General features: G+C 43.4%; 1 protein-coding gene across 1 annotated transcript in view; it reads right to left on the reverse strand.

Moving 5' to 3' along the window:
• APCDD1 (adenomatosis polyposis coli down-regulated 1) overlaps positions 1–23,608 on the reverse strand; it is a 33,831-nt gene extending 10,223 nt beyond the window's left edge. Inside the window, exons 1-3 of the mRNA XM_004683974.2 lie at positions 23,457–23,608; positions 11,004–11,187; positions 7,171–7,702 (exon numbers count right to left, since the gene is read on the reverse strand). Coding sequence (XP_004684031.2) covers positions 7,171–7,702; positions 11,004–11,187; positions 23,457–23,514 — 774 coding nt within the window. The 5' untranslated portion in view covers positions 23,515–23,608. The remainder of the gene's footprint in view (positions 1–7,170; positions 7,703–11,003; positions 11,188–23,456) is intronic.
• Positions 23,609–23,618: the final 10 nt, after the last annotated feature.

Raw genomic sequence — 23,618 nt, forward strand, 5'->3', positions numbered from 1 at the left:
ATCTCCTTGACAATCTCCTAAAGGAGTGGTGTACACCTTACAGAGGAGGTCACCAAGGCAGAGAGAGAGAGAGAATAATGCCTTTCCAATACTTCGTAAGCCCAAAGCAAAATCCAAGTATCATGTAGTCTGAGCTGCCTCAGGCTGAGGACCTTTGAAGAAGACAGTGTTTCCTCTCAAGGGCTCAGGTCCCCTAGAAAGGGCCTCTCTGACCAATGACTGGCAGGGATCCTCCAGGCTTTCTTTCCCTTGCTCCCCGCCAATATTTATTTCTGGAAAGCTGGTTCATCAGTAATGTTTGCTGACAGTCTCCACTTGTTTCCAGACTTTCCCAGATTGGAAGAAATTACTTAATATGATCATTTGAATAAATCAACTAGAGAAACAAACTGAATTAAACATTTCCTGGGTTAAAGCTCTGTTCAAGGAGGAGGAGAAAAGGGAGCAGATGATGGAAACTTCCTTTCCTAGAGTTTTATTGCATAGGATTAAAAACACATTAATATTTATCAGGAAGAAACCTGCTGTGGCCAGTGGCCAATGTTGAAAGCTTTTGTTTACAACTATAATTCTCCAAGTTTCTACTGTTTGTATCCTTGGATCCTATCTGGTTCACTGTAAATTCTCAAAGCCAAGACCAAAGTGTTCTTCCTGTTTCTCGAGACATCTAGGGTAGGAAGAAGACATAGACTGACAAATAAGTTAAAGAAACCTGTCTTTGGATATTTACAACTATCAATATGGTTAATAAAATGGATTTTTTTTTTTAGACTTGTAAAAGGAGAGCAGATCTAAGTTCCTAAAAAAGTGACCCCCTCTGCCTCTGCCCTTGGTCATGTCTCCTTGTGGGGTCCATTAAGAGCACCCAGGGAGTTCTCTAGACTGACATTCTTACACTGCATCAATAAAATCCTTTCCAGACATAGAAAACCTTCACTAATTAGGGCTAATGAAAAAATATATATCAATGTGGTGGTCAGCTATTACCAGGAATGACGAGATGGCCACATCTGTGGGAGGGGGCTCATCAGGTGCTTTTCCAACCTGTAATCTTAGAGGAGTTTTAGTAACTCGGGCTTAAAGGGACCATGATAATTCCACTTTCAGAAGGAAGCGTAGTGAAGAGCTTGATCATGCTGTCTCCAACTACACTGTAACGGCCGATGGGGCTGCCAGTCTGTGCAGCAGCCAGCATCTGCTCCTGAGAGGGGCGAGGAGGCACCACACACAGCGGGCCCTGCCTGCCTGGAGGCAGGGTGTGCGCTGCACTTAGGAAGTCTTACTGTGTAGCAACCCTCGGTCTGTAAAGGTACCACAAAGGGGCCTGAGCCGCAGGATGGGAGAAGGCAAGAAAGGTGGGCTGCTGAGTCCTTGGGTTTTGTATTTGGCTTGGAAACACAGAGCCAGCCAAAGTCAACTAAACTCTCTTCTGCATCCTGGAGTTAAGAAGAGGCACTTGGTAGATCTGGGGAAACATTACATTTCTAGAAATAGCTTTTCTAAGAAATTTAGAAACCGAGAAGCCAGCTTACGGAGACCTTTCTAGTTTTGTGAAATATTTTTCAGTAAAACACACAAATGCTATTGCATTCACCTTACCTCAAACATACAATGAAGAGATTCAACAGTTAGACTGAAAATATCATAAGACATTGGGCTTTAGTAGATCCCACTTTAAAAATAGCTTATGATTTTTACTTGTTTCTTCTACTCCTATTAATTTTCACTTATTTAAATGGTCAAAATAGACTCATTTTAATAAATAAATTAAAATCCAGTAGGCTCCATGGTTTGGTCCACCGCCCCTCTCTCCCCTCACCACATAGTCAGGACTCCAATGCAGCAGGGTTAGCACAAATTTCCAGAATGGCTGACTTCCTGCATGCCCAGGCAGTCACCCTGTCCTCTCTGCTTTCTTGCCTTTTAAGGGATGAAACATTTACCATGTGCATTGTCCCTGACAAGTTATTTCCTGGCTGCTTACTACTTAAATAAAGCAACCTTGCATGCTGTTGTTTACTTACTGGGATACACTGGAATCAAGAGATACAAGGAACTAGTTCTGCAATTAAAATGCACACCAGCAACTATGCAGTATGGCAGTGGTGTGATAGTTCACACCTTGGCCCAAATAAAACATCCACACAGCAAAGTTCTCACAGCTCAAACCCATCACTCCGGCCCAATGACCAGCTCCACATTTTCACATAATGTACATTTGCTGCTTTATAGTAAACACTGAACCCTAGTGAGTGGGGTTACCATTTTCTTTAAGATGGGCTTCTGAAAATGTTCTAGGTAATAACTCCTTGAAACTTCTCTACCTGTTCCATCTCCGATCACCTTGCTGAACCCCTTTCCTTCCTTGCTGGCAGAAAGAGAAGGGACAAACATTTGTTCATAAGTACCAGTTTCCTTTTACTGTCAATCCAGGACATACCCTGCCCCTACCCACACAGGAGACACACCTGGCATGTGTTGGGTACATGCTTGGGCAGAAACCCCTTCCTGCTGCAGACTTAGTCCCATAGCTGGGCTGGTCTAAAGAGCCCCTAATGTCACAAAGATCAGAAAGTCTCACCACTATATACCCTGAAAAGACTCGAAAAGTACTCCCTCAAAAGCAAATGCTAGTTCACAGTCTAGCAATTTCTATAGAATTTACAAGGTTCAACTACTTCACTTACAATGTAGCTCAACTACTCTGAAAAACCCTTCTTCCAACAGGCAGGCCTGCTGCTGTAAAAGCGCTGGTTCAGAATATTCAAGATGCACGACTTGGGGAAAGCTGTCTGGTTTTTAGGCAACCCCTGTGATTTATGACTCTGTGGCTCAATCAGTACAGGGTTTGGAGAAAGACCAATTCCATTTGCTTACAAGTCTGATCCCCAGGCTCTAGGGTTTCCAGCGAACCTGGCAATCATTTGCTTTTAATTATTTGATCCCACCACTGAAAGAATGAGCCTTGATAACCCATCGGCTACCTAAGAATCCAGGCAGAGTAATGGCTGTACTGATGTCAAACTCAACTCAGGCAAACCATCTTCCTTCAGGGTGATTTTAGGCAGCTTTGATTCGTTTTAATGAAAAGTAGCCGAATTTCACTCTGAAAGAATCCTCCCAGCACACCTGATTCTCTTCAAACATAATTTATTTGCCAAAGGACTCTAAACTTCACAGCAAAGCTGTATAAAGCTTAGAAAAACAAGTTGATTTAAAGTTTCTATTTTTGCATGGTGTCCCATTTCCAGAGGGGTCGAGACTAGTGGTTTCAAACTTAATTTAGCATTTAAACTAATTTTCAGCCAGGTCTCTGTGGACCTGCAATTAGGGAAGGCAGAGTTCAAAGAAGGGGGCGGCTGGCTTGTGGATCTTTCCGGATGTGCACCCGCCCCTCCTGCCGCCCGCCAGCCAGGTCGCCCTCCAGCCCACTCCAGCTCACAGGGGGTGGCCAACCTGACCTGTCAGGCAGCTGGGCAGGGAGCACCTGGGGCTTTGCCTTTGCTGTGTCTGGAAAGACACTAGTGGCCACGCCCATTAATTCGTTCTAAGGAAAGGAATCCAGGGAAGGCTCTAAAAACTTCCTGAGGACTCTGATGAGAGATGCGCACTGCAGGCCAAGTCTACAGGCCAGGGACAAGAGAAGAAGGGGTTCTTTCAGCTCCCAGAGCCCTGCAGCCTCAGGCCCTGCATAACTGCCTCAGTGCTCCCATGCCTGCCACCAGCTTCCTCTGAAGCCACAGCAGTCCTCGAGCCTCAGCGTCCTCGCTTTGTGAAGCTTATTTCACTTAGAATGTGATTAGGTCATATTTGAGACCACGGCGCAAATGGCAAAAGGTACAAAAAGGTACTACAGTGCCAAGTCTGCCCCACCGCCCCTCCTCAGAGGCAATCACTGTCATTTCCTATGTGCCCTTCCAGAAATAGCGATTCCTTTGTAGTCTTATTTTGAGTTTGGCAGAATGGCGCTAGGTTATACATGCTTTTCTGTTCCTTCCTTTTCTTCTTTTTATTTTTTACTTAACACTATGTCCTCCCTAAGTCCTAAGCGCCTACAGTTATTCCCGCTTTCATATTTCTTAAATCAGGGAGTCAGACCTTGCGCTTATCAGAATCTGGTAAATGTTCCCTAACTGCCTCAACAGAGTAGAGAGGAAAGAAGAGAAAATGGGAGGAGACATCTTACAGCTAGGCATCACGAAACACCCAACACCCAGCTGAGACTGCAGGAGAACTGGACTCTATACTCTGCCCAGTTTATCCAGAGTGAGGGAAGCCTTTTCAACTTTTTTGTTTATAAGAATCTGAAGAAGGTCAGTCTTACAACTGTCATCCTTAATTCCCATGCCAACGTTTAATAACTCACTTTCAAGACAGTGTTCCCTCAGGGGCATAAATGTGCGGCTTTGCTCTCCCAACAGACAGACAGGGCTCTGTTTAGTGAGAGATGCTGACCAGCATGAAAAGTAGGGGAGTGAGCAGGAGAGAATCATCTGGAGCTGCAAATCTCAGGAATACGAATTTTATCTTTTAGACTTTGTCTAGAAGAACCTTACCACTAGCAGTACAAAAGTGGAGGGTGAAGAGACGAAGAAAAGTAAGGTGGTTGCAGAAAACCCTTTATAAGGTTTTTTTTTTTTTCAGTTTTATAAGTGCTTAAGACAGTAAAAAGCACAGGCGGGGCATCAGCAGGTGAGAAAACAGAACTTGAACTCAGTTTGAGCAAATGACTCGCCCAAGGTCAGGAACAGAGCAAGAGAGCGGGCAGCAGTCAGACTCCAGCCCAGGCAAGCTCCTCCTGGCACTGTCAGGTCCCTCACCTCCTGCTCCCACATTTGGGCTGTTTTGTTACTCATTAGTATCTCCACTGAAGGGTGAGCCAGGCTGAAAGGCCTCTGCTTGCTTAGCAGATTTCAGAAGAGGTTCGGCATGAGACTGGGCTAGTGATCTTGCCTTATCTATGTACCATTTTTATTCATGACATTTTCACCTCCCATCACTAGAGAACAGTTAAACGTTGGCTAGATGATGCTCCAAGGAAGCCAAAGACATGTAAAAAATCCCCCTTCCCCAGAGCTATCGTGTACTGGGGATTTTAGAAGTGTCACATAGCTATAGCATCAAAGCCAGCTTGCTGACTCTGGACGATGCTAACAACTGGAAACGTCTCATGATAGAGCTGGAAGCCTCTGATTCCTGTCAGTTTTGCCACTATAGCCTGCCCAGACACCACTCGTCCAGAAGCCAGCCTGTGGCCACCTCTGCTCCACTGCCTTTGTGTGGCTGCAGGGACAGGCAGAAGTCCGTCCTGACCTGAGAGGGATCTAGGATGGAGCAGGCAGGCCGCCCTCCTCTCTGCCCTGACTCACCTGTCCTCCTCAGCATGCCTGGAGTTTAAACACAGAAGGCACACAGAAGCTCAGGCTCTGGTTCTGCCATGGGCTCTCCCCCCGCCCACCCCAAGTGATATTTTGAGCTGCCAGTGTGTGTGGGGAGGGTGTGTGTTTGTGGGGGGGGGGGGAGCAATGAGCACGGTGTCTAGGCCTTAAGCCTTCAGTCGGCTTCACCTCACACTGGGGGCTAGGCCACCCCAGCGAGCTGATTCCACAGGAAGCAGCCTCCGCCAAGCTAGCTTCCTCAGCAGATTTCCCACAATTATAATAAAGACGACTTTCATTTCACGAGCTCACAATAACACAGATAAAAAGAAGATAGCACCAGTGGTCTTTGGCAGGGGAACTACCCTGTGATATCTCCACCAGTCATGAATGAGCTCAAAGGACTAAAAAAAATTAAAAATCACCAAACTGTTCCAGAGGATTCCACAAAAGCCAGCTTAATGGTCAGGGAGCCACTCCAGGGAAACTCCCTGCCCATCCTGCCCCCTGTGCCCAGAGCCCCGCACACCTCCCTGCTCTGAACTTCCCCAACTCCCATGGTGGGAAGATCCAGTTACATGCTGACATGGAGTCTGAGACTGTGTGAAGGAAATGCTTTGTGAATTCCAAATATAATTACTAGACTGTCATTCAAGAAAAGAACATTATAAGGTTTTAATTGTTTCCTGCCCTCGCCATCCTCCCTTCTGATCACACCGACTCCACATTTCACTTGGTCAAATGGAAAGGTTTGGGTTCAAGCTTCAGTACTGAAACTCTCTAACCAAGGGACACCGGCAGGACTCACCCCTTGAGCCTTTCTGCCGCTTCTGCCTAAGAGCATGATGGTAAGGGCCTCACAGTCTGTGTGAGGACTGAAAGCTGCCCAAAAGTCTCCCCTTAACCTTGGGGATATGTCCCAAGACTTCCTCCCACCCCCAGTAAAGCTGACACCTAGCTTAGCACTGAAGCCTGTAAATATTATATAATATACTATACACATCTACCCAGAATAAGGCTGAATTTATAAATCAGTCATAATATGATAATGAGATTACAGCAGTAATTAATAATAAAATAGAACAATTACAACTGTATACACAATTATAGAACAATTATACTGTATACTGTAGTAAGTATTACGGGCTCTCTCGCTCTCAAACTATTTTATCGAATATAATAGTATTTTCAGAGCTTGGAAGGTTGTGTGTAACTGAAACCACACAAAGCAAAATCACCAGCAAGGACGTGTCATGTGGGCGCAGGTCTTTAGAAGGACTGGGCCTCCGTGGCCCCGGGTGCCTCACCACTGTCTCCAGGATTGGGACCGTGACTACTATTCCACTGTCCTTCCCCACTGTGATTAGAGCATCTCCGTGTTTCCTGCAAGCTTTCCTCTCATAGGCACAGAAGAGATTCCAGAGATTCCTGGAGTGTCAGCACTGGAGGGAACCCTAGGAACTAGAAGTTCCCAAGTAGGTCCTGAAAGCATGGCTAGTACTGAACTACCCCAAGCCCCGACCCGACCAACCCCACCTCCATGGCCCAAGTCGGAAAAGGAATCAGAGGTCTGCGTCATAGGCAAGGTGGCAGCCAACCCGTACCCCCGGACTCTGGCGCCACATCTGTGTCCCCAAACTATCTGCTGCCTGCTTACCCCCAACAGCTCCTTCTTTCATGAGTGAGGACCCTCCCTCTCTGAGGTCCCCTGAAATCTGACATGCCTTCACATAGGGTCACCCGTTTCACTTAACGGTGAAGAGGCTGCGGGGTGGGCAGCTGCGGCAGGTACCTGGGCGTTCTGCAGGGGTGGCTGGTAGCTGGACGGCCTGTAGAACATCCTCTGGGCAGCGTCAGTGTGGATGTCGCCGAGGAAGAGCTCCTCCACCAGGCGGTCCAGGTTGTGCTGGAGGTACTGCTTCTCCACGCGGATGAGCTGCAGCTCGTGCATGGCGAAGTTCATGGCCTTGGTGCACTCGCAGCCATTCTCCTCCCGCCACAGGTCATAGGGCACATCCTGCACCCAGGCGCCCTCCGCAGGGATGAAGCCCGGGCACGTGCGGTTCACCAGCTGGCTGAGTCTCTCGGCCACAGCCTCCGTGTGGCAGATGACCTGGACATTGTGCAGCTGGTAGTCGGCTTCGGTGCCACCACGGATGATCCAGGAGGCCTGGCGCAGGCGGATCTTGCCCCGGATGATGAGGGTGTAGGTGGGGCTTGTGCAGCGGTTGCCACCATAATAGAACTGGTAGGCCTTGAAGGTGTTGTTATGGTAGAATCTGTAAGACCTTGTGATAAACTCTGGACCTGACCTCACTTCACAGCTGCAGAAGAAGAAAAGAAGAAGACTTTTCTTTATCCAAAGGCTGGAGGAAGAGATTCAGTACAGTATTAGTAACAGTAATCATAATAAAATGCCTATGCTGGACCAGACACTGTTTTAAGTCCTTTACAAACACCAACCGAAAGAATCCTCACAGCAAGCTATAAACTAGGTAGGGACCATGATCATCCACCTCTCATAGAAAGACAAACCGAAGCACAAGATATCAGAGAACACACCCCAGTCACATAACCACCCAGCTCTGGCCAGACCCTGAACTTGGACATTCTGGCTCCAGCCCATATGCTACATAATCACTTGACCCCAGAAGTTCTTTCATTCATTCTATGAACAACCCAGAGAGTAGAAACTCACCATACCCAGTTGCACTGGCAGGCCCAACTTAACTGTGAAATTTCTTTCTTGCTGGCAATAAGAAAAGTCTAGTGGGCGTCCCTAAAATAAGTACCCCAATGCTAGTGTTAAAGAGACTGCTTTCCTGGCCACATCCATTTTATGCACCTTGTCCAGAGCAGGGCAGTGCCCGATGTCCCTTATCCTAAAACAGAGGCTAGCCTTGGGGAGGTGCCACTGGGAGGCAATCAACCTCAGCCTCATGCCATCAAAATGAATTTTCTTTGAACAGAAACAGAATGGGAATTAGTGAATGAAAAGTCACCATAACAGAAATAGCGCCTCTTTTGCTTGTGTTTTTGAAAATGACATTTTTTTTTTTTTTGCTGTGGCTTAGATCAATGCTGGATTCCTAGGCCAAGACACTTGGCTGTGTCTACAGAGCACAGAGGGCTCAGTGGGCTTTGACTCAGTACGGTCCTCCCAGTGCTATGACTGACTTGTTTCCACGCAGCACAAGGAAGGGCTTTTCTTCCACACACAGGCCAGAGACCTTGTCCATTCCTGACGTGGCGCTAGAACCCACTCTCAGTGACATCATGACTTCCATCTCATTAATTCTGACCTGATAACTCTGCTTCTGTGCATAATAAATGATACAGAATACATACATTTAATATAGTACATAGCATACATATGTATACAATAAGCCTAGTTCTTTCCTACCCAGTACTGCTAAGTCAAGCAATCGGGCTGAAATCTCAAAGGCCAACAGGTCTCAAAACTGCTAGCAGTTTAGTTAATAAACTGGTAAATCAACATTATTTCAGAATGGATACCTTTCATTAGGTAAAGACTGTCCACTGATGTCAAATTACACCATTTGGACACAAAGCAAAGCTTTGAGCATCCCTCATCCCTGCAAAAGGAGTGAAAGGAGGCTCAGGAAAAGGGAAGTTTAGTGTGAGCTGTGATTAATATCTGATAAATTATTCATTTTTAAGTGATAATATCACTTAAGATAAGCAGATCACTTAATTGTAGTGTTTGATATAATAAACATTGATGATGGCTGGTGTAGCCTCCTCCAAAGCTCAGCAAGTCTCAAGTCCATTCCAGCCCCACCAACACAACACCCTCACCTAAGCCTCCTGCATCTCAAGCCAGAACTGTTGCAACTGTTCATCCCCAAATCCCTTTTTCTACTAGCCATCTGCCATGGAGCAGCCAAAGTGCTTTTAATGAAGCTGAATCACGCCTTAAGCATGGTCATTGCTGAAAACTCTTCAGTGACTTTCCTGTTCTCTTAGATTAAAAGCCAAACTCATGATGAGCCCTGCCCTGAAGATGCCCTGAAGCCCTATCCTCCTCGCAAGCCCCTTGGGGGTTGCTCTTCACTGGTTTACTGCACCCCGGTACAGGGCTCCGGGCAGTGATTTTGCCAGTCCAGAGTTTGTGCGTTCTTCCTGAGAAAAGCTCTTCCCTCGGGCTTTGGACAGCCAAGGCCATCTCAGCTCAAGTGTCCTCTCCTTTCGTAGCCTTTCCTAACCCCACCCCATCCTAAAATAGGGCCCCCTGGTATCCTCCTTTAGCACCTGTTGTTTTCCCCTCTTCATGGTGCTACTTTGTATGTTTATTTGTAAAATCTCTAAAGAAGGGGTTGTGTCTGTTCTGTTCACAAGCCTGTACACAAAACCTAGAATAGTGCTTGGCACACAGTACATGTTTATAGATACTTGATAAATATTTTCTGAATAAAATGATGAATTATTTAAGAGAACATCCCATTAAGATTGTACAGAGATCCATCATCTGGCTATTCTGAGAAAGCCCATTTTTAGAAGAAAAAAGTCTGGGTCTTCATCATCTTATAAAATTTCTTTTTTCTTTTTCTTTCTTTCTTTTTTTTTTTTTTTATTCACTTGATCCCTCCCTAAGGTATCTGGAGGCAGCTCAGGAGAAGGATCAGATCCCAGGGTTAGCCTCATTAATTCTCAACAACTTAAGGAGTAGAATAAAACCTGCAGGTCTGCCTCTAGGTTATTTATAAAAGCTCTAATGGAAGATAAGCCAGAGCTCAGATGGATAAATCTCAGCTCTACAGCTTGGAAAAGAACCCAAGAACTAAGCCCTGGCTACTAAAGGTAGTATGAATACCTTTTAATTTACTATTAGAACCCTGATGCCATATTAAATTACCAGAATATGGCTATAATATTTGGACCATCACAAACTTCTTAAGTCATGTTTCAGAGTTGGTGAAACACAGACTCCTAATTTTCCTTGCTAATGGTTTCTTTTTATACACAAGTGGTCCCACAGTTTGGTAAACAAGGACCCATTCACTCACACCTCATGGTGAACAGTGGCACAGTATCATCTCTGCTTTAGCTAAGACTTCTACAGCACTTAGCTGTTTTTTTTTTTACCTATCACAGTTTCAAAGAGATGTTTGGCACTTAGAACTCAGACAACATTTAAATCACACACATCTAAATCACAGAGTCCTACCTTGGGATGTGAGGGAGACTGGTTCCAGAACACTCTGGATACCGAAGCCTGTGGATACTCAAGCCCCTTACTGATTACAGGGTTGTATTTACATAAAACCTATACACATCCTTCCATGTACTTGAAATAATCTCTACATTACTTGTAATATCTAATACAATGTAAATGTTGTACAGTTTGGAATAATCACAAGAAAATAAAATCTGTACAGATTTAGTACAGACACAACCACCACTGATATAACTACACAGATTTTCCAGCCATGGTTGGTTGTAATCACAGATACAGAGGGCCAGGCATGTGTGAGTGTGTGTGTGTGTACATATGTAAATGTGTATCTATATAGTGTCCAGGTATCTGAGGAGCGCTAAGAAGGAACTTCCATACAAACATGCCCTCTGGTCCCACCCTGCCATCTTCTGTCCTGGTCCTCTTACCCAGTGGACACCCAGTGGCCTTCAATCGCGGGTGGCATCTGCACGGTGATCCTTGCACCATTGTGGAGATGTTTCAGCATATGATGGCACTGTGATTCCTTGAAAGCCCTCCAGGCACTTTTCTCTAAGGACCTTGGGTGGGATCTGCTATCTGGATGAAGGAGGGCAGACCCCTCTCCCAGCCCTGGAAAAGAAAAATGGAAATTAGCCAAAAGAAAATCTAGCAGCAGACAGGAATCAAGCTGGAGAAGCACCTCTCAGCAGGGAAGACACTGTGAGTGGGAAACACACTCCTACTCCACTGGCTTTATCACTGTCTCTGTTCTCAGAGAATTTAGTCAAAAGTGAACAGGATCCAGGGATACATGGAGATAACAAATATGACTTGCATGATGTCACTTGTCTAGTTCTTGGCACAGCCGGAGTCAAGCCGTGCATCCATGAAATGACAAATAAGGTCATGCATCACCATGCGGATGTAGGGTAGAGGCAAATGAATGCAACAGTGCTGAAGAGAAAAATGAACATCACTGAAGTGGCCATCTAGATTTGGAGATGGGGCTGAAGGGAGAGGGAAGAAAGGTGTCACTAAGGGCAGACGTGTGATGACACATGGATCAAGGCAAAGCTGGAGAGAAGTTTAAGGACACCTCCAAAGACTCCTAGCTGTGATCTGCTGCCCGTGTGGGTGCCCCCTGCTCACATCACGCCACGCATCTTCTGCCTTTCTAGATATCCAAATCAGTGACCTCCAGTTAGCTGCCCAGCAAAGACTTGTGTGTCTTACATCTGCTCAACAATGGGGGGAGGCAGTGACATTTTTCTAATTCCTCACCCCAACAGAGTTGGTGACAAACTAAACACACATTATAGAGCTTAAGAGTAATTACAAGACAACTGCTTATTTTTATTTCCCATGGGTAAAGGAAAACTAGGAATAAGTAGCTTAGGTGGGCCAAAATTTACACAAGGCAGCCAGCCTCGGGATCAGAAGAACGCAATGCAAATAACTGAGGTATTAAGCTGAAAAGCCCAGCTTCTACTGAGATTCATGATTGAAGTAATTAACAAATCAGTAGGTTTTTATGGTGGTTGTACTATGTTTCCAGTAAAAAGACACTGTTAGACAAATGCACATAAATAAAATGAAAATATATGTAACATAAATTAAAATGCACCTGTTAGAATGCTAACTACGAGGAGGTGATTTTATGTTTTTTTTTTAAGTCAATACCTGAGAAACTTCATACAGAAACTATAGTCTATTTGACAATGAAAAATCAGACCCAGAAAAAAGTGACTTCTAATAACATGATAAAAATCCACTAGAGAAGCTCAGACACGCAGGTTGATAACATTTCTGACATTTGTAAAATATTCAGGTATTTGCCAGGATCCAGAGGGTTGCACTAATCCTGTATTAAATGTCTTTGGCAGCAATCTCCATGCGGGACCTCTCGGGGGCTTTCCCGAGTAGAATCCTGGCCTTAGGAAAAAGTAGTAGGTTTAGTTCATTCTTGCAAATTTTAAGTAAAATAAAACAGAATTTGGAAAAGACACCACTGGAATGGGAATGGTTTAACTAAATGAAAAAGGTGAAGAGATTAAACCAGATGATGGTTCCCTGTTCAAATTAAAAGCAACCTCACCACCCCTTTAGTCCAATCATGTGATTTGAACCTGAGCCAGGGCAAGGGAAGCCATGCAGATCAGAGTCTATGCTCAGTAGTGTTGACATTCATGCTTGTGGTTAGTGGGGAGCGCCCCTTTCCTGTGACCTCTACTTTCCACGAGGGAGGGCACTTCCCCCAGAGTAAGTTACCAGCCACCCTCTCCCTATTCTGCATTCAAGCCTCCCTAGTGTAGTGGTGTATGTGTGATAGAACAAGAAATTGCAAGGTTGAACTGGTGATTTTTCTTTCTTTTTGCAAAACCAGGCTGTTTGCAAAACACACTTTTTTAATCAGTTCCCCATCTCAAAGTTTGAAAAATTTAGAGGGGAACTATTAGCCACCTTATGGACCTATGTCTATACTGTCTTCTGATGGCACGATTAACCCTGGTTCTGATGTTACAGGTCCCATTTGTGTGACACCTGTGTTGCTCTCTCAGCTTTGAAAATGGGGTAGGAACTGCGGAATAGTTACCGTACCTCTGCCAAGCCCAATAGTTGGATTTATCTTGATGACTACAAGCACTTTTTAATTTCCCTATAAGAAATCAGTCTGAAACATAATACAAGTCGCTGTCTGCTGGGTCAGCTGTGTGATCAATTATGATGTGGCTAACTTAAAATACATTTCAATTCAGGTCACAAGGCACTGGAAGCTGGGGAGGATTCTGCTTTAAATGTGACACTCCTAATCAGCTATTACTCACTATCAACCAAGCCATATTCTAAATATTGATCTGCAAGCCCCTTTAAAGCCTGCAAATTCCCATGAAGATAATAAAAGCCAGGAGGTAGTAATTTACTAGGTAAAATCTCCAAACTCGGCTGCTTGAGTTCAAAACTGGATCTACTACTTAATGAATTTCATTGATGCAAGACTTCAATGATTGTTAAGAAGCGTCATTATTTTATTACCAGTGACAAAACACTTGCATTTAAACGAAGACACAATGTCCTGACAACAGTTCTGAGATACCCATGAATCATGCACAACAGCCTACAAATTGCTCTGACCATTTTTTTTTTTTTTAATCTACTCAGAGATCTGGCAGAGTCTCGGCTAATCTTGACAAGGCAGTGACTTACTTCACGTGTGACGGGTGGTCCCCTTGCTCTGCACGTATCTCCATAACCAAATATAGGCAGAGGCTCATCTTTTTGTGATTATCTTCTTTCCAAGCAACTGACTGAAGTTATGTGAGAAAATATGGTATTAATTACTCCTCCCGTGATAAATATTTGCCTCATTAAGGTGACTAGGACACTCCACAGCTCTCTTACCAAACCTGTCTGATTTTTACAGTGCTGCTTCTTTTCAGCGCTGAGGCTAGTTTGTAAGTGAGCTACACAGAGAGAAACCAAGCATGTTTGGCTCAAACATTTACTCTGTTTTCAAAACCAGCCTATTTGTAATTAAACTCAAGATACAGAGTACCAGGAAGTAACATTTGACCATTTGAGCAGCTGTGTCCAGGCAGACACAGCGAAAGCCAGTGTCACCCCTCATGGCCACTCTATGTTCCCATAGGCCATCCGATACACATTTATTACCCATACTTTAAGAAGAAAAAAATATATATGCTTACAGTCAATGAAACCCAGTTAGTGTCATGACCAAAAACAAATCAGTTCATCTTTTCAAGCCTCAGTTTCTCCATCTATAAAGAGGAGATACTACTACCTACGGATTAGCATTGATGACAGGATTAACTGAAACGGTTTTCTTTAGTACAATGCCTGGCACGTGTTTTTTATTAAATGTTAGCAGCAATTATTTTAAATAATGACTAAGGTTTTAGACTGGCCTCAAAAAGTCCTTCCTAATTATTAGCAAAGTTAGAGTAATGTGAAAAGTTATCCAGAGCTAGGCTGACTCTGAGTTCAGGGTATAGACAAGGGGCCCCTAAGCACAATTAATCACCCTGAGAGAGAAGAGGGTGGGACCCAAAGTAGCAGACTCTGCAGTGGTTAACAAGTTCACCTCAGTTTAACACCTATACATTTTGAGGTTTCAAAATTTTAGGAGCCAGAAGGATCAAGGATAATGTAAGTTTTCTGACCTTGAGATTCTTTCAATGTAACTGGCCTGGATGTCAAAGAACAAAGGCAGAGATGATGCAGGAAGGCTCTGGGGAGGAAGCGGGGGGTTGAAGGCAGAGGAAGCAATGATCACATACATGCATGTAAGGCTGCACTCACGCAGGAAGAAGTCTACAGGTGTGCTTTTTAAACAGAGGTGGAAGATGGAAAACCCCAAAGCCATCAACATGCAAACCATCAGAAAGCAGATAAAAGATTAAGTTACTCTAAAGGCAAACCCCCATTTTGCTATTGCTCCTGTTTGAAAACTCATTAACTAGGCAAGACTATCTGTGCAGAAGAGCATTGGAGCGGAAGGGAACTCAACCCTCACAGTTCTCTCAGGACAAAATGATTTATGGTTCACACACTAGGTGTGTGATTTGCCACCCCAGGTGGCAAAAATGGGGTTAGTATGTTCCCCTGTTTTCCAAACTCTGAAGTACCCACCACCTTGATTACTCTAAAATGGGCAAAATTAAATGGGTCAAGTGAAATCCAGAGTTTCTATAAGGTAGGAGAAACTGTCTCCTATGGTCTGCAATCAATTACTGACAGTGGTCTCCAACATCTTCCAGCTTAACTAGTGTGGAAAATGTGGAGTCCCTTCTTGGGAGTGATACTTCAATTGAATGACAAGTAATTCAAAGGTCATTTGAAGAACCAGGTTCAACTTCACTGTGGTCAAGTATAACAGCTATACTTTTATACCCCAAGTCTTCCTTCTCAGAATCAACGTATTATTTATCATACTTAGTATGCATATATATATATATATGTATGTATGTATACACACACACACACACACACACATAATCGCAAGTTTTTTCTACTCACAATATTTGGTTATTGAAAATTCTGCCATTTAAGTTAAAAACAGATCTTTCACACCCTCTAAGGAGACCAGCCTTAGATTTCTGGTCAACCCAGGTGCCCCATGTTCACTTCATCACCCAGAATACATCAATTCCAAATAAGGAATTGGAACTAGCTACCCAGTTATTCAAGTATCTGAAGAGCCAAACACTGTTTAGGTGCATAGACTACAAACATTATGCTCCCTGGTGGCCTCAGCTAGGTGGTGAACCAGGTCCCCATTAGGCCATAAGGACAGAAAACAGGTCCTGAATGCATCTTTGGGTATGTAGCTTCATGAAGAAGCAGCTATGCCCTAAAGAGCTTAGCATGTGGTCCAGGCCAAGGGTGCACAATCAAATGTAAGAACACAAACAGGAGAAGTTCATGGTAGAGGAACTGGGAGGCTTAGGGAGGGGGAAGCTGAGAAAGAGAAGCAGAACTATTACCAAGAGCCCAAGGCGTGTCACAGTAAGTGCACGTTGGACTGGACAGATGAAGTGAAAGACTTTGAGCAATGTAACAGCATAAAAATTCCATTTAGAAAGATCACTTTTTCCTTTTTAGGAGGGATGAGAAGCAGACTCGAAGTAGGAAGATCAATTATGATGCTTCTGCAATGGCTTAATCACCTCTACCTGAATAAATGAGAAAGAAGAGAGGACCTTTTTAAATAAATAGCAGGAAATTCTTTTTGTAGTTTTAGATCGGTATCTACCACTCTTTGCACATTTTGAGGGGCTAGGTATTATCAAAAAAATTTACTGAAAAAAAGCAAAGGAGGAAAGGTCAGAGGGGAAAAAAAGAGAGAAGGAAAGTTGGAGCTCACACTATATTTCATAAGAAACTTTAAACTTTTACAAAATATTTGTAGTCTTACTTTAAAGCAACTTTACCCTCTAAGTCAGACATTCTGGAAGCTAGCAATGCCATGCACAAGTATGAAGGTAATTATAATAACTGTTCCTATCTGAGTACACCTATTATTTATCACAGTAAGTATGCTTATTATATATAACAACTTCTAAAAATCTCTGCTTAATTGGATTATTTGTGTAATTGAAAGTGTTTCCTAATCACAATATTTGGTTGTTGAAAATTCTGCTGTTGTAAGTTAAATGCAGATCTTTGATGACTCAGATTCTTAAAGAATATCAGGTCCCGCAGGTCAGTACTCTGGATACAGAGGAACGGGAGGAAACTGGTACCAACTCTGATTAAGCTAGGAAAGATTTTTCTCTCCCTATTTTTCTTAGATGTAAAAAAGGAAAAATATATACATATGCGTACACTAATGAATAACATCAATGTTTTGGTTAGTTAAGGATTCTAGATGATTTGGTTAATTGAGAAGTTAATTGGGTTCCCATTCATTAAGTTTTCACTGTTTAGTTAAATTCAAGGAAGAGTGTCTTAAAGGATGAAACAACCATACAGTAAGAAAGTGGCTATGACTTTTCAGTCTCCAAGGAGTTGGATTTAGGTAAGTCCTAATACGTGTCTTTTTTTTATAATTATAATTATATATATGTTATAATTATAATAATGGTGATAGTAATTGATGTTTGCATGACACTTGACAACTCACTTTATGCATTTTTTATCTCACTTATCATATGCTAGGTTCTAAAAGGTACAGAAAAAAGTAACTAGAGAAGCAGCCTTTACTGTGAAGTATTCTATAAACAGCCAGTATGTGATACCAACTGAATTGGAAGTACTCCATAACAGTGTTCCCATGCCCCCTGCCCACGGTATGCAAATAAGATTATCAAAATGACTTCACTATAATAGGCCTCCAACCTCAGGTGTCCATGGCCTGAGTCCAGGTAGTAGTAGGATTGCAAAGGGGTAGTTCCTTTCAAGTGAGTGTGGGAGGAAAATATTCACTGTTAAAAACATTAATCCTGAAGGCCTTGGGAACAATGTTAGTGATTGCCACTTCCAAAGAACTAAATGAGATCCTAGAGCTCTAAAGGATTTATTCACCTGCATGATGGGTATGCATGAACCATTTACTCTCAAGAAATAAATGACTGCAACAATAATCCTAAATGTCTGCAGAATGATCTTGAAGATTGTCATAACTGCAGCAGTCTGCTGTTCAGAGTGAAAATTGCAAACAGTAGCAAATTAAAAAAACACTGATGAAAGTAAGACTCTAGAAGTGAAAGCCATTGAGACATAAGCCCGAAATACAAGACCTATGTGGCCAGGTGACTGGTTACTTCACTGAATTCACCTTTTGAATACATGCTGAATATAAACAGAGGGCAGCCCTAAACACAACTTTTAAAAGAGACAAGTACTGCTGCTACTTGTCATCCACAGCCCAGTTTACTCCAAAACCCATGGTGTGTTCAATAAGCAGGTGGGTGCCTTGAGAGGGACCAGAGACTTGAAGGAAGGGCTGCAGGGACTTCTTGCTTCTATGGAAGTCATTAGGCATGGACCACTGTTGCCATTTGAATGGAAAAGTGAAACAGAAGTTCCAAGTTTCTGATTTTTCAATAGTATTTTTAAAAATCAGAATTATCTAGCTCTATTCCACAGCTTTCCACCTGTCTATCTAGATCGAAAACCAATAACTCTAAAGTATTTTTTTTTAAAGATTTCTTTATTTGTGCATACAGAACTGGGGTGCAGGCAAGAGCCTCAAGGGCGGTGAGAAGCTTCACCAGAGACAGAGTGGGGAACAGAACAGGCAGACAGACGAAGTACACTGCTGAGGGGAGCAGCGGGTGGGTCAGGAGAGGTCTGCCACGCCATGTGGTCACCTCCGGGGCAGGCGGGAATCGAACTCATGAGGAAGCGACTTTAGAGTCTCAGTGCTGTGCTTTAACCGAGGGCCAACTCTAAAGTATTTTATAAACAACAGAATTTAAAAAGGAAGAAAACAAATTTCAAGCACACTTGGGACTAAATTATTCTTTGATTAGGTTGGTCTCCATTTTATCACTGTACAAAAAAATGGGTGAATAAATATTATGTCAAAATACTAATAATGGCTATTTTTTGCTCTATAGAGGGTTTGGGCTATTTCAGACAAGGTAATATGTATTACTTTGGTAATCTGAGAGAGAAAGTGCTTTTAGTTCAGAATGGGGGAGCAGGTACTGCAACTTAAGTAATGAGAAGCAGATAAAATGTGACTGATTAGATTAAATGCAGGTAATTACTTAGCCATGAAATTGCCCTGCCCAATTAAATAAGCAATCATTACTGTAAATGTGCACTTTGAAGTGGATGCTGCCAGATAAACTCCAGCACAGCTTTCCATGTTTTAGAATAAAAACAAATGTGTATCACCAACACACTGGATTTTACATACCTATATTTACCAAAGCTTTTGTTTGTATTTCCCATTTTTTAGATAAAACTAAGAGAACTGCTCTTGTTGACCTTGAAAAGCCTTCCTCTCTACAAATATTTTTCCTGTATAAGAAAATACAGTAAAAATTTCAAATCCCTGGCTCCATCTAGTTTTAGTTGAAAACAAGGTAATCTACTATACTGTTTTCTTCTAAGGCCATGGTCCCCAGCCAGACAGCGGGGCTGAGTCGAGACTGGAAAGTCTACGTGCTGGGTCTCTGACATACTGCTGCTGCTGAGCACAGCTGTCAGTGAGTACAGTGGATGTGGTGTGCACAGTGAGTGTAGTGTGTGATAATACAGTGCATGTGTGTGAGTGTGGTCTGTGCGCACAGTGTGTGTGAGCACGGTGTGTGCCTATGTGAGTGTGCATCTGGTGTGGGGTGTTAGGACCCTCCGGCAGGGAAAAGACTACAGGCATCCAGCCTCCCAACACTGCAGCTTTTCAATAAGCTTCTCTCTCTCACCCCTAACTAAGCTTCTGAGCACTTCAGGGGTGAGGGACTGCTCCTTCTCTTAGGACAACCCGTCCCAAGCAAGCAGTGGCACTTGCCACGTGGTAGGGTCCATACACTGACTTAATGAAGGGTAGCAATTGAATGAAACTGGAAAACCCAAACAGAAAAGCCCATTAACAATTTTAGGGTAGCACCATACTCTTTCTCTAGCCTGGATACCTATCACATAATTTTCCAGAAGAGTTTACTCCCAAACTGGAGAGAACAAAACAACGACTTGTACTCGAAAGTCTCAAAGTGGGAAGTCAATGCTTGGACAACGACGGTGGGTTTTTACTGAAGTTTTCTCTGTCACCAAGCATCCAGTAGCTGTATACAACCACTACATCTTTTTGTATTTCTAGCCTTAAATGTTTCATGCTTTATTTTGAGTCTGTCAACTTGCTGTCAGTCCATCCCTACCTAGTAGGTTATTACAGTCATGCCTTCCACTTAAGTTTAGCTCTCTTCACATGAAGGGAGAAAAAGAGTGAACATGGCTTAGTCACCATTTGAAGCAAGTCAATTTACTTCCCTAGAGAATAGTTAACATGGTTTTAATGTTCTTGCTCCCTGTTATGCACAGGTGAGTCATGACATATTTCTTTTCAAGATTTCATTTTATGACCAAGAGGCAACGGGTGCAGAAACTGTTCTCTTGATAACAAAACTCTTCAACAAAATGATATTTCACAGATTTCTATTGAACACAATTTGAATGTTTCCTCACATTTCGCTAGTTATCATTTGGTAATCTATAACTTTTTAAAGTTTTAATAGAACATGCTTGAATCAAAGGATGTCTTCACCTTTCAGAAAAAGTCAATGAATTCCATGAAAGAAAACAGCATTGAAGAATAAAACATTTCCCCAAATATCAGCGCCAAAACTTAAAATCAAGTATTTCCATTAGCAAAGAGAATTAGCACTTTGCTGTGCATTAAAGCACCACTTCTAGAATACCTCAGGCTAATCTGTGTTTCTGAAGCTGAATGATTTTTGTGGTTTTTCATCTAAGCAAAGAAAACAGTGATAATGGACATTTTCCAGCTGCATACCTTCATGACATTCAATAGGCTTTATTTGGATTAAGAAATGCAATTGTTTTCAGAAGTTGAAGGGGTGGGAAAATAAAAGTGGCATGTACATTTTTACACCGTCAAATTTTGAACTTGGGCCTTTTACTACATTTACCATGTTCAAAAAATAAACAACAGGCTGGAGTCTTGTCTGATTAACTCATCAATAGAATCTGGGGGAAATTTATGACCTACAATGCGTGAAAATAAAAGTAACCAACTAACTGAACAAAGATTGGTTGCCAAACATCGTAGGTCTATAGCATCTTCCTACAAAATCTTCATGGAGACACTTTTTAATCTTATTACTGTGACTAATAAATGATGCCCGAAACTAAGTTTAGTAATGTTGGTCACAAATGCATTCATGAGCATATATTTTTTTTAACTTACTGACAAAAGAGACAAATGATATCCTATGATTAGCAAAATAAAAAGCCTATTTGCCAAGGAAAAAAAATCATCAAGCCACTCTAAAAGACTTCAGGTAATTCCCTTCACACAACTCCTACTAAAATATATGATCTGGGTCTATCTGTTACTACAGAATTTTTAAATCATTGCAAAACTGTTCACTATCAGGTAGGGAACACATATCAAGGCATTCTTTTGAGTTAGGTCATTTAATATCCATTTTCTGTTAAAACGACTTCAATCAATTAAAAGTTGGAGGAAAAAGGGGAGAGAGAGAATACCCAATTCTTTCCTGATGCTTTACATTATCCTAACAAATTATGACAAGCCTTTCTGAAATCCTGAGGTTTATACACTAAATAACTATTCCCTGTTTATTATTAATGCTGGAGTTTCAATATGTACTGCTGTACTTTAGTACATCTTTGAGCAACTTCAGGATTAATTTTGCCATTGCAAATTCATGTTGAAATTGGACAACTTTTTACAGGATTATTCCTGTCATCCAATTAAGCCATGCAAATTTCCTTTTTTATCTTACCTCCTCACACACACACATGCATACAACATATATAAGGTGCACACATGTGCCCACAGGCCCTGTGGTCTGGCCCTGCTATCCTACCTATTCACCCCCCCACCCCCCACCCCATGCTGTTCTGTCCTGAGTCTACTACATGTCTGGGTAAATCCCCTTTCCAGGATCTCAGAATAGGTCAACTCAGACTAGAATTTGGAGACTTGAGGTCATACTCAAACCTCACTAAGAATATACTGGGGTTCTCATTACTATCCCAGCTTGGGTGGGGGTAAGAAGTCTCATTACAACACTTACTTACCTCTCAAAAAAGGTCAATAAAAGCTGTCTGAGTTAGCCCAGTCAACATCTCAGAGGATTGTCTTTGTAGTCCTCTGGCAATGATTTTATGTAAAAATTTGTTTATGCCAAATTTTAAGGTAAGTTTTAGCTTTGAAGTGACTTGACCATATTATCATCTTTTTTCCTCACAGATATTACAACAGATTTTTTTAAGGGGACAATTTTCCCTGTTTCATCTCTCTGGCCCTCTTTTTTCTGGTGTGTGTGGCAGCTGCCGTTTGATCTGCTCATTGGCTCTGATTTGTTTCATGTTTCAGCCAAAGATTAAAACTGCTCTGTAATTCTAAGCAGATGGGCCTAGGAGTGCAGCCCTATAATTATACCTTCTTTCTCTGGCCCTAGAACTGCAAGCCTTCCATCCTGACTTTTATAAAGTCTGGGCTCACCGGGACTCACAGTGCACCTTGGCAATCGGGCAGGGCAAGTCCCACCCCACAGGTTGTCTGCAGGACTCTGGGCGCCCTGCCGTGTCCCAGAGCAGGACCTTAAAAAGCCCCCTACAGCTCCTACAGTACTGGCCCACTGCCTTCTTTTCCCTCTCCTCTTGCATAGGGATCAAAGCCTGATGTTCAGTGCTTGCTATAATGCTTTCTGATGCTCTCCTGGAAACACAGCACCCTGAGAGTGCTGAGTTCATCCGGGGAGGTCTGGGGTTGGCCCAGTGGGTGTTGAGGAAGGAGAGTCATGTTCCTGGTGGAGACACTTGGCTACAACATCTGATGTCCACCATCAAGGGAGAGTTAGCTCAGGACATCTGAGTCAGCACACAGTTCTGTCATCACCTGTCCTGACTAGCCACACCAATTAGCCACAGAAACATGCCTTGGTGACCCCACACGAGTCTGCCTTATTTTTTTTCTCAGTGCAATTCCTGGGGCTCTGATGTTTTCTAGCTAAGGATTTACTAGAGCCCTTGAGAAAATGTGGCACATGAAGCACAGAAACGAAACCATCAAGCCAGAGCATGAGAGTAATAAGGAGTCAAGTTCCGGAGAACCGAGGAGACTGGTTTTAATTAGTACACCTTGGCCACAAGAAGTCCCCTGCTCCGTGAAACTGCATCCAGTCCACTTAGGAGAGAACCCCATCACCACCCCCTTCAACAAACACTATTCCTCAGAAGGGCAAGACAGCCCGGAACTGTTTTTCCCCTTAGAAGATCATAGTTTCTCTTTACAGCCCCATAAAAGCTTGGACCACATCAAGCGCCTCTCCCGCACTCTGACACTTTGCAAAAAGAATCACAAAGCCTGAGATTTCCTGACAGTCTACAACTTGAAAATCTAACAGGCTGGATACAGCTTTCCCGGGGACTTGATGCCATAGATGCAGGGGATAGAAGGGGCTTGCGTTTGAGAGCCTGCACCCCTCCAGAAAGAAAAGTCCAGTCACAGACTAGCTCGGGGCGCCGCAAGGAAGAAGGGGCTCTGCGCCCAGGAAAGAAACACCCCATACTGGGGCTAGCAGGAGGAATCGGGGCTCCGACCCGACCTGCGGGGGGCAGAGGGAGAAACGGGACTAGGCGCTCCTGGCGCCAAGACCCAGCCCCATAAGGGGATTTCTGCATCTCGGGGCTCCCACCCTCCAGCACTCGGCGACACTCACCGTGGAGCAGCAGGGCCGGGAACAGGTACGTGAGCAGGAGGCGACCCGGCCCGGACATCTCCAGTCTTCCTCCGGGACCTCCGCGCGCGCCGATCCGCCGGGGTCACTCGCCGTCCCGGAACCGACACCCCGGGAGCCGCCGCGGGGCCGCGGGCGCTTGGC

This window comes from Condylura cristata, unplaced genomic scaffold (assembly GCF_000260355.1).
Source record: "Condylura cristata isolate star-nosed mole 26May11 unplaced genomic scaffold, ConCri1.0 scaffold00016, whole genome shotgun sequence".
NCBI classification, from domain to species: Eukaryota; Metazoa; Chordata; class Mammalia; order Eulipotyphla; family Talpidae; genus Condylura; species Condylura cristata.